Consider the following 10,132-nt stretch of genomic DNA (forward strand, 5'->3'; position numbering starts at 1 on the left):
GGGGCCCTGGGGGGGTCCCGGGGGGGTCCCATGTGGCACAGTGTGCCGATGAAGGTCTGGGGGAGGTACTGGGGGGCACTGGGAAGGGATTGGGGGGCACTGGGTGCACTGGGGAAGGTGTTGGAAGGCACGGGGAAGGGATTGGGGGGCACTGGGTGCACTGGGGAAGGTGTTGGAAAGCACTGGGAAGGGATTGGGGGGCACTGGGTGCACTGGGGAAGGTGTTGGAAAGCACTGGGAAGGGATTGGGGGGCACTGGGTGCACTGGGGAAGGTGTTGGAAGGCACGGGGAAGGGATTGGGGGCACTGGGAGAGGACTGGAGGAGTGCTGGGGGCACTGGGAAGGGATTGGGGGGCACTGGGGGAGCCCTGGGGGGCACATGAAGGAGACTGGGGGGCACTGGGAGCACTGGGGAAGGTGTTGGGGCACTGGGAGAGAACTGGGGGAGTGCTGGGAACACTGGGGGAGATGTTGGGGGGCACTGGGAGGGGATTGGGGGGCACTGGGAGCACTAGGGGAGCACTGGGGGCACTGGGGAAGGTGTTAGGAGCACTGTGAAAAGACTGGGAGGCACTGGGAGAGCATTGGGGGGTGCTGGGGACACTGGAGGAGGTGTTGGGGGCACTGGGAGGAGACTGGGAGGCACTGGGAGAGGATTGGGGGTGCTGGGGACACTGGGGGAGGTGTTGGGGGCACTGGGAGGAGACTGGGAGGCACTGGGAGAGGACTGGGGGTGCTGGGGACACTGGGGGAGGTGTTGGGGGCACTGGGAGGAGACTGGGAGGCACTGGGGATGTGGGGGGGTCACTGGGAACCCAGGAGGACGTTTAGAGCCCAACTGGGACAGACTGGGAGCTGGGCGGGGCGGGGGGGCGTGTTTCCCTGGGACCAAACTGGGAGCCTGCGCTGGGGGCACTGGGAGCCCATACTGAGAGCACTGGGAAGCCGTACTGGGAGCACTGGGAAGCCACACTGGGAGCCCTGGGAGCTGTGGGAGCGCTAGGAGACCGTACTGGGAGCCCTGGGAGCTCATGCTGGGAGCCTGTACTGGGAGTGCTGGGAGCGCTGGGAGCTTATACTGGGAGCACTGGGAGCCCTGCGAGCTGTGGGAGCGCTAGGAGACCGTACTGGGAGCACTAGGACCCCTGGGAGCTCATACTGGGAGCCCTGGGAGCGCTGGGAGGCCGTACTGGGAGTGCTGGGAGCGCTGGGAGGTTATACTGGGAGCACTGGGAGGCCGTACTGGGAGCACTGGGCGGGGACGTACCCAGCTTGACCTCGGCGTTGTCGGTGAGCAGCACGTTCTGGCCCTTGATGTCGCGGTGGATCACGCGGTGCGCGTGCAGGTGCGCCAGGCCCTGCACACGCCAAGGACACGCGTGTGAGCCGCTGAACACGCCACGCACACGGCACGCGCCAGGCCCTGCCCGCGGGACCGTGAACACGCGTGAGCCGCGCACACGCCACACGCCAGGCCCTGCCCACGCCACGCACATGTGTGAGGCATGAGAACGGCACTCACACGCGTGAGCCACGCACACGGGCACCCCATGCGCCAGGCCCCGCACACGCCACGCACACGTGTGAGAAGCTGAACGTGCCGCACACGCCAAGCCTTGCACACACCATGCACATGGCTTATATGTGGCGTGTACCAGGTCCTGCACACGCCCTGCACATGTATGCAGCACGGGGCACACGCGTGTCGCTCACCCGCAGAATCTCACAGCACACGTAGGCGATGCGGGGCGGGGACAGGGCACACGCGTGACGCCCCGCACACGCGTGTCGCTCACCCGCAGGATCTCGCGGCACACGTAGGCGATGCGGGGGGGACAGGGCACACGCGTGACACCCCGCACACGCGTGTCGCTCACCCGCAGGATCTCGCGGCACACATAGGCGATGCGGGGCGGGGACAGGGCACACGCGTGACGCCCCGCACACGCGTGTTGCTCACCCGCAGGATCTCGTGGCACACGTAGGCGATGCGGGGGTGGACAGGGCACACGCGTGACGCCCCGCACACGCGTGTTGCTCACCCGCAGGATCTCGCGGCACACGTAGGCGATGCAGTCCTCCTTCAGCGCGTTGCCCTTCGTGTTCTTCACCAGGTCCGTGACGGATCCGGCGCCGCAGAACTCCATCACCAGCTGGGGGGGCGGGGGGGGGGGGGTCAGCGCCGCCCCACGGATCCCCACGGATCCCCTCCTGGCCCCACGGATCCAACCCAGCCCCACGGATCCCCCCGAGGCCCCTGCGTCCTCCCCGGATCCCTCTTGGATCCCCCCCAGATCCCCCCTGGACCCCCAGATCCCTCCTAGATCCCTCCCCAGAATCTCCAGATCCCTCTGAGATCCCCCAGATCCCTCCTGGACCCCATCCCGGATCCCCAGATCCCTCTGAGATCCCCCCAGATTCGTCTTGGATCTCCCCCAGACCCTCCCCAGGCCCCTCTATCTGCCCTCAACCCCCTATGTCCACCCTAGATGTCTCCTAGATCCCCCCCTGGATCCCCAGATCCCTCTGAGAGCCCCCCAGATCCCTCCTGGATCCCTCCTGGACCCCCAGATCCCCTCTCACACCCCCAAATCCCCCCCTGGGCTCCCCTCCAGGACCCCCAAATCCCCCCTAATCGGCCCTCAGACCCCCGCATCCTCTGCAGATCCCTCCGGGATCCCCCCTCGACCCCCAGATCCCCCCTAAAGCCCCAAATCACCCCAAAATCCCCCCCTCAGGCCCCCAAGTCCCTCCCCAGGTCCCCCCTAGGACCCCCAAATCCTCCCTAATCTGCCTGTGTGCTCTCCAGATCCCTCCGGGATCCCTCCAGGATCCCCCCTGCACCCCCAGATCCCCCCCAAAGCCCTGGATCACTCCCGAATCCCCCCCTCAGACCCCCAAATCCCCCTCTGGGTCCTCTCTGGACCCCCGCATCCCCCCTAAAGCTCCAGATCGCCCCCAAATCCCCCTCCCAGACCCCCAAATGCCCCCCTGGATCCCCCCTGGACCCCCAGATCCCCCCCTAAAGCCCCAAATCACCCCCAGATCCCCCCAAATCCCCCCCGGATCCCTCCAGACCCCCCCGGGGCTCACCCAGAGCTGGTCGTCGTTGCCGGGGGGGCTCTTCTTGACGAAGGCGCCGTAGTAGGTGGCGATGTTGCGGTGGTGCGAGTACTTCTTCAGCATGTTGATCTCCTGCTTGATCTCCTCCTCCTCGTCCTGCGGCGCCACACGCGTGTGCAGGGCCCCCCCGTCACACGCGTGTCCCCCCCTGTCACACGCGTGTCCCCCCGCCGCCGCACGCGTGTCCCCCCGCCGCCGCACGCGTGTCCCCCTCCCCGCTCACCTCCGTCACGTCCATGACCTTGATGGCAGCCAGCTGCCCCGTCTTCACGTGCCGGCCCTGGGGGGGGGGACGCGGAGAAGGGGGGTGTCAGCGGGGGCCCAGGCGTCCGGGGGGCTCCTGACCCCCCCCCCCGAGCTGCGGCCGGCCGGCACGTGTGCGAGGCGTGTGCGAGGCGTGTGCGCCGCTCACCTTGTAGACCTGCCCGTACGTCCCGTTGCCGACGACTTCCACCAGCTCGAAAATGCCAGCGGGGTCCTGGGGGGGGGGAAGGGGGGGTCGCGGAGGGCACCCGGAGGAGCCCAGGCGTCCGGGCCCCCCCCCCCGGCCCCCCCCGTGCGTATAAATAACCGCGAAACGCGGTCGGCGCGTCCTGCCGCCCCCCCGGGAGCCGCCGAGCTAATTAGCAGCCCGGCTAATCCCCTCCGGCGCCCCCCCCGCCCCCCCCGACACGGGGTTTTGGGCCCAAATGTGGCAAGTTTGGGCAACGGGGGGGCTGCAGATGCGGGGGGGGGGCGCCCCGATTCCTGCCGGCGGGACACAACGGGGGGGGGAGCGTCCCCGGGACCCCCCCCAGCGCGACCCACTTCCAGCCTGGGTCAAGGGCAGAGCCCCCCCCGCAGGCAGAGCCCCCCTTTTTGGGGGGGGGGGCCCACAAGGTGGGAGCCCGGGGGGGCTGGGGGAGCCCGGGGGGGGGGGCTCAGTCCCACTGCCCGGCCTGGGGGGGCACTGGGAGGAAACAAAGCCCTTCGAAACACCTTAGAAGAGCTACTGGGGAGTACTGGGAGACACTGGAGAAAACTGGAAGGCAATGAAGCTCTTTTATCCCGCCTGTGGGGTGTACTGGGGGATACTGGGAAGCACTGGGAAATACTGGGAGGCACTGGGGGAGCCCAGGGGGGTCTCCACGGGGTGGCAAGTCATTTTGGCTCACCAGTAAGAAGCTGAGGGGACAGTGGAAGGCACTGGGGGAGTTTCCACAGGGTGGCAGATAGTTCTGGCTCACCAGTAAAAGACTGACGGCATACTGGGAGGCACTGGGGGATACTGGGAGGCACTGGGGGAGGCCAGGGAGGGTCTCCGTGGGGTGTCAGCTCATTCCAGCTCACCAGTAAGAGTCCGGGGGGATACTGAGAGGCCCTGGGGGATACTGGGAGATACTGGGAGGCACTGGGACGCCCTGGCGGAGGCCACCCGGGGTGAAACCCCGCCAGCCCGGGGGGGGGGGGGGGGGCGGGTCCCGCTCGGAGGCCTCGGGGGGGGGTGTCCCTGCCGTGACCTTTGCCCCCGGGCCCGCCCCCCCCGCGCCCTCGGCCCCCCCCGCTCCCGCCGCCCTTTGCCCCGCTCACCCGGAGGGAGGAGAGGTCGATGTCGTCGAGGCTGCGGGCGGGGGCGGGGTCCGCCATGGCGGCGGCGGGGGCGGGAGGGGGGGACGGGGAAGGGGAGGGGGGGGTCAGCGGGGCCCCATGGGGACGGGACGGGCCGGGGCGGCCCCGCTGCGGCCGCGGCTCCGCCACCGACTGACAGCGCCCGCGCCGCCACCCACCGCACTGCGCAGGCGCGGGAGGGGGGGGGCGGAGGCGGCGCACTGCGCAGGCGCGGCAGCGCGGGAGGGGGCGGAGGCGTCGCACTGCGCAGGCGCGGCGCCGCGGGAGGGGGGGAGGAGGCGTCGCACTGCGCAGGCGCGGAGCCGCCGGGAACAGGCGCGGCGCATGCGCGCTGCGGAACTGGGGGGGGGTGGCGGCGCGCGCCCGCCCGAGGCGCGAGGGCGCGGCCGTTCCCGCCCTTTTTATGCTCCCCGCCGCGTGTGGAGACGATGACGTCACGGGGGAGCGGCTGAGGGGGGGGGGGCGGGGAAGGGGCCCAGGTGGCCGGGAAAAGGGGGGACCCCGAGGTCCAGGGGGGTCCCCGAGATCCGGGGGGGGGGCCCTGAGGTCTGGGGAGGGGGCTGAGCTCGGGGGGGGGGGCCCAATAGTGAGGGGGAGCCCCAAAATGGGGTGGGAAGGGGTAGGGGGGACCCAGGTCGGGGGGGGGAAGTGAGGGGGCACCCCGATACCTGAGGGGGAAAATGGGCGGGAAAAGGGCCCAGGTGGCCGGGAAAAGGGGGGATCCGATGTCCAGGGGGGTCCCACGATCCGGGGGGGGCCCCAAAAGTGAGGGGCAACCCCAATGAATGAGTGTGGGAAGGGGCAGGGGGGGATCTGGGGGGGCAAATGAGGGGGCACCCCAACACCTGAGGGGGAAAAGGGGGGGAAAGGGGCCCCGGTGTCCGGGAGCCGGACAGTGAGGGTTTTCGGGGGGGGGGGAGCAACACAAGGACGGAGGCAGCTGGGGCACAAGGGGATCCCACCGAGGGGAGCAAAGGGGGGACCCCAAAACCGGGGGGGGCACAGAGGGACCCCAATATGCCGGGAAAAGGGGGGGAAAAGGGGCAGTGGCATCGGGGGGGGCCTCCAGGGGCCCAGGCGTCCGGGGAGGAGGATGGGGGGGACCCCAGTGGGGGGGGGGTGGAAGGGGAACGTGGGGGGTCGATGCAGAGAGCGGAGGCGGGGGGGGGTCAGTGCGTTTATTGCCCTGCTCAGCAGCAGCCGGGGGGGGGTTAATCTCACCCCCCCCCCCCGTTAACGAGCCCCCGCTCAGGGCGGGGGGCCGCCGTCCCCCCCCGGCAGGTCAGGCCCCGCCAGCACGCGCCGCTCCACGCCGCGCTCCGTCACCGCCGCCAGCCGCACCACGCCGCCGCTCGAGCCGTCCCGCGCCATGGCCAGCGCCAGCGCTGCGGGGGGGGGCCGCACGGTGAGGCCCGGACGCCGGGGCCCCGCGACCCCCCCCCTCCTGGACACCGGGGCCCCGCGACCCCCCCTAAACTCCCCCCCCCGGACACCTGGGCCCACGCAACCTCCCCCTCTGAAGACACCTGGGGCCCTGCGACCCCCCCCACCCAAAAAACACCCCCCCCCAAGATGCCTGGGTCCCCTTGTCCCATTCCCGCCCCCCCCGGACGCCTGGGCCCCCTCATCCCCATTCCCCCCCCCCCAATTCCACTTCTTCCCCCCCTGCCCGGACGCCTGGGCCCCCTTGTCCCCATTTCTCCCCCCCCATCCCATTCCTTCTCCTCCCGCCCAGACACCTGGGCCCCCCCCATCTCCAACCCCCCCCCCCCCGAGACCAGGGTCCCCTTGTCCCCATTCCCCCCCCCCACCCGGACGCCTGGGCCCCCCCCATCTCTAACCCCTACCCCCGGACGCCTGGGTCCCCTCGTCCCTATTCCCCCCCATCCCATCCCATTTCCCCCCCCCAACCCGGACGCCTGGGCCCCCTCCCCTCTCCACAACCCCCCCGGACACCTGGGCCCCCTCATCCCCATTCCCCCCCCCCCCGGACACCTGGGCCCCCTCCCCTCCCCACAACCCCCCCGGACACCTGGGCCCCCTCATCCCCATTCCCCCCCCCACCCAGACGCCTGGGCCCCCTCCCCTCTCCACAACCCCCCCGGACGCCTGGGCCCCCCATCCCCATTCCCCCCCCCGTTCCCCCCCCCGCGGGCGCCGGGCCCCCCCACCGCGGGCGGCGAACTCCTCGCACTGGGCCTGGCTCATGCCGGGGCGGAAGGCGGCGTCGACGAAGCCGTAGACGTAGGAGCTGCCCGAGCCGCCCACCGAGAAGGGCTGCCGCGCCAGCAGCCCCCCCAGCGGCACCGCGTACACCTGGGGGGGGCACGAGGTGAGGGGGGGGCATGGGGGGCGCGGGGGGAGCACGGGGGGGGCACGGGGGGCCGGCAGCACCGCGAGGGGCGAGCAGAAGGGCTGCCGCGCCAGCAGCTCCCCCAGCGGCACCGCGTACACCTGGGGGGGGGGCAAAGGTGAGGGGGGGGGGGATATGGGGGGACATGGGGGGCAGGGGGCCAATGTGGGGGGCACAGAGGGCTCGGGGGGGCCCGTGGGGGGCGGAGGGCGCCTCGGGGAGGACGTGGGGGGCAACATGGGGGCAGCAGGGTCTCAGTGGGCTGGGGGGTGCCTGTGGGGCGGGGCTGGGGGGTGCTGTGGGGCTGGAGAGCGCCGTGGGGCGGGGCTGGGGGGTGCCTGTGGGGCAGGGGGACACTGTGGGGCAGGGCTGGGGCACACCGTGGGGCTGGGGGATGCCATGGGGCAGGGCTGGGGGATGCCGTGGGGCTGGGGGATGCCATGGGGCTGGAGAGTACCATGGGGCAGGGGGATGCCGTGGGGCAGGGCTGGGGGACGCCGTGGGGCTGGAGAGCGCCATGGGGCAGGGCTGGGGGGTGCTGTGGGGCAGGGGGACGCCATGGGGCAGGGGGACGCCGTGGGGCTGGAGAGCGCTGTGGGGCAGGGCTGGGGGACGCCGTGGGGCAGGAGAGCGCCGTGGGGCGGGGCTGGGGGACGCCCCCCCCCAGTGACCTTGTTCCCAGCAGGGCTGCCGTGGGGTGCGGGGGTCGCTGCGGGTCACACCGTGGGGCAGGGCCGGGGCGCCGTGGGTCGCGCTATGGGTCGCGCCGTGGGTCGCGCCGTGGGTCGCGCCGTGGGTCGCGCTATGGGTCGCGCCGTGGGTCTCACCTGGCCGCCGCGGCGACGGTCCCAGCCGGCGACGATGATGCCGGCGCTGAGCTCCTCGCGGTAGCGGTAGCAGCTCTGCCGGAAGAGGCTGGCGGCCGTGCGCACCAGCGGCGGCTCCTCCAGCTCGATGCTGGGGGGCACGTGTGGGGCTGAGACCCACGGCGCCGCCCCACGGCGTCCCCCCGCGCCCCACGGCGCCGCCCCACGGCGACCCCCGCGCCCCACAGTGTCCCCATCCCCGAGGCTGGCGGCCGTGCGCACCAGCGGCGGCTCCTCCAGCTCGATGCTGGGGGGCACGTGTGGGGCTGAGACCCACGGCGTCCCCCCGCGCCCCACAGCGTCCCCCCGCGCCCCACAGCGTCCCCCCGCGCCCCACGGCGCCCCCCCACCTGTGGAAGGCCAGCTGATAGGCCACGGCGTCGGCCACGGCCTGGGTGTCGGCGGCGGAGCCCGAGCGGCAGCAGAAGATGCGGTCGTGGATGGGCGTCAGCTTGTCCGTCACCCGGTTGGCCACGTACGACCTGCGCGGTGACATCGCCATGGCGACCACCCCGGTGACATCGCCATGGCGACCGCCCTGGCGACAGCCCCGGAGACCCCCCCCCCCCAATGGCATCGACGCCGGGGGGGGGCACCCAGTGACCACCCTGGTGCCCGGGTTGCCTTGGTGATGGTATCCCTGGCAACGGGGAGCCCCTAGTAACAGGCGGCCCCGGCAACAGGCGGCCCCTGGCGACGCCCCCGGCAACGGGGGGCCCCTAGCGACGGCCCCACTCACCCCGTGGTGGTCCGCGAGTCGGCCCCGATGACGACGCCTCCGTCGAACTCCACGGCTATGATGGTGGTCTGGGGGGGGGGGGGGGGGAGCGGGGGGGCGGGGTGAGGCCCCGCCGTGGGGCTGCCCCATGGCCGCCGGGAACCCCCTGCGCTGCCCCACGGCTGCCTGGAACCCCCTGCGCTGCCCCACGGCTGCAGAGAGGAGCCCTCCCGACCCCCCCCCCCAGTTCTCCTGCCCCATAACCCCCGTCATGAGGCCCCCTCCTGCCCCACAGCCCCCCCCCCCAGGTCCCTCCTGCCCCACAGCTTCCCCCCCCACGGTCCCTCCTGCCCCACAGCCCCCCTCATGCAGCCTCCTCCTGCCCCACAGGCCCCCCCCACGGTCCCTCCTGCCCCATAACCGCCCTCACGAGGCCCCCTCCTGCCCCACAGTCCCTCCTCCGCTTCCTCCTGCCCCACAGCCCCCTCCCCGGACCCTCCTGCCCCATAGCCGCCCCATGAAGCCCCCTCCTGCTCCACGGCTCCCCCCCAGGGTCCCTCCTGCCCCACAGCCCCCCCATGAAGCCCCTCCTGCCCCCCCCAGGGTCCCTTCTGCCCCACTGCTTCCCCCCCAAGTCCCTCCTGCCCCATAACCTCCCTCATGAGGTCCCCTCCTGCCCCACAGCCCCCCCCACGGTCCCTCCTGCCCCCCAGCCCCCGGCTCCCCGCCGCCCTTGCGGCCCCGGCCCCGCTCACGCCGGTGCTGACGGGCTCCGCGGTCCAGTCGCGGTGCAGAGCCGCGGGGCCCGGCCCGGCCCAGGCCCCGGCCCCGGCCCCGGCCCCGGCCCAGGGCGCCGCCGCGCCCGCCCGCACCGTCACCGCCGCCATCTTCCCGCCGCGCTTTGCGGCGCCGACGTACCGCGCGCGCGCGGGCGGCGCTTTGCGGCGGGGCAGCGCCGCGCTTTCGCGACGCCCCGGCCGGCCGCGCTTGGCGGCAGAGTGGCGCGCACCCCTCCACCCCCTCCCCCTCCTGTGCGCTGCTTTACGGCGGAGTGGCACCGCGCTTTCGCGACGCCCCGGCCGGCCGCTCTTGGCGACAGCGTGGCAGCCGGCAACACCTTCACTGAGGTGCCTTTGCGTCGGCATGACGTCACCAGCGTAGTCTCTGACACGTCACCTGCTGTGCTTAAAGTCGTATTCTAGGCCTGGGGTTATGACATCATCATGTGGTACCACATGATGACATCATAAGGCTTAACAAGCAGCAGTGCGAATACTCCGTGTGACGTCATTGTGATGTATGACATCATCACATTGCCTCACGGCTCCCTACCCCGCCCCAGCGCTCCCAAATCACCCCCGTTGTGCAGCGTGACGTCACCCAACGCGGACAGCACCCCCCCAATGACGTCACCCAGCCCCGCCCCCATGGCTCCTCCCACACCAGGGGGCGGAGACGCAACT

General features: G+C 72.1%; 2 protein-coding genes across 2 annotated transcripts in view; both read right to left on the bottom strand.

Annotated features, from left to right (window-relative positions):
• LOC135326059 (misshapen-like kinase 1) overlaps window positions 1-4,873 on the bottom strand; it is a 29,348-nt gene extending 24,475 nt beyond the window's left edge. The window contains exons 1-6 of the mRNA XM_064503925.1: window positions 4,694-4,873; window positions 3,537-3,602; window positions 3,348-3,404; window positions 3,095-3,220; window positions 2,044-2,154; window positions 1,269-1,359 (exon numbers count right to left, since the gene is read on the bottom strand). Coding sequence (XP_064359995.1) covers window positions 1,269-1,359; window positions 2,044-2,154; window positions 3,095-3,220; window positions 3,348-3,404; window positions 3,537-3,602; window positions 4,694-4,750 — 508 coding nt within the window. The 5' untranslated portion in view covers window positions 4,751-4,873. The remainder of the gene's footprint in view (window positions 1-1,268; window positions 1,360-2,043; window positions 2,155-3,094; window positions 3,221-3,347; window positions 3,405-3,536; window positions 3,603-4,693) is intronic.
• Window positions 4,874-5,896: 1,023 nt separating this feature from the next.
• On the bottom strand, window positions 5,897-9,607 carry LOC135326060 (proteasome subunit beta type-6-like). The gene is made up of 6 exons (XM_064503926.1): window positions 9,425-9,607; window positions 8,691-8,758; window positions 8,302-8,433; window positions 7,913-8,042; window positions 6,904-7,048; window positions 5,897-6,117 (listed from the first exon to the last, which is right to left on the bottom strand). The coding sequence occupies exons 1-6, from the start codon at window positions 9,554-9,556 to the stop codon at window positions 5,981-5,983; spliced, it is 744 nt and encodes a 247-aa protein (XP_064359996.1). The 5' UTR covers window positions 9,557-9,607; the 3' UTR covers window positions 5,897-5,980.
• Between the last annotated feature and the right edge of the window lie 525 nt (window positions 9,608-10,132).

Source organism: Dromaius novaehollandiae, unplaced genomic scaffold (assembly GCF_036370855.1).
Source record: "Dromaius novaehollandiae isolate bDroNov1 unplaced genomic scaffold, bDroNov1.hap1 HAP1_SCAFFOLD_185, whole genome shotgun sequence".
Taxonomy (NCBI): Eukaryota; Metazoa; Chordata; class Aves; order Casuariiformes; family Dromaiidae; genus Dromaius; species Dromaius novaehollandiae.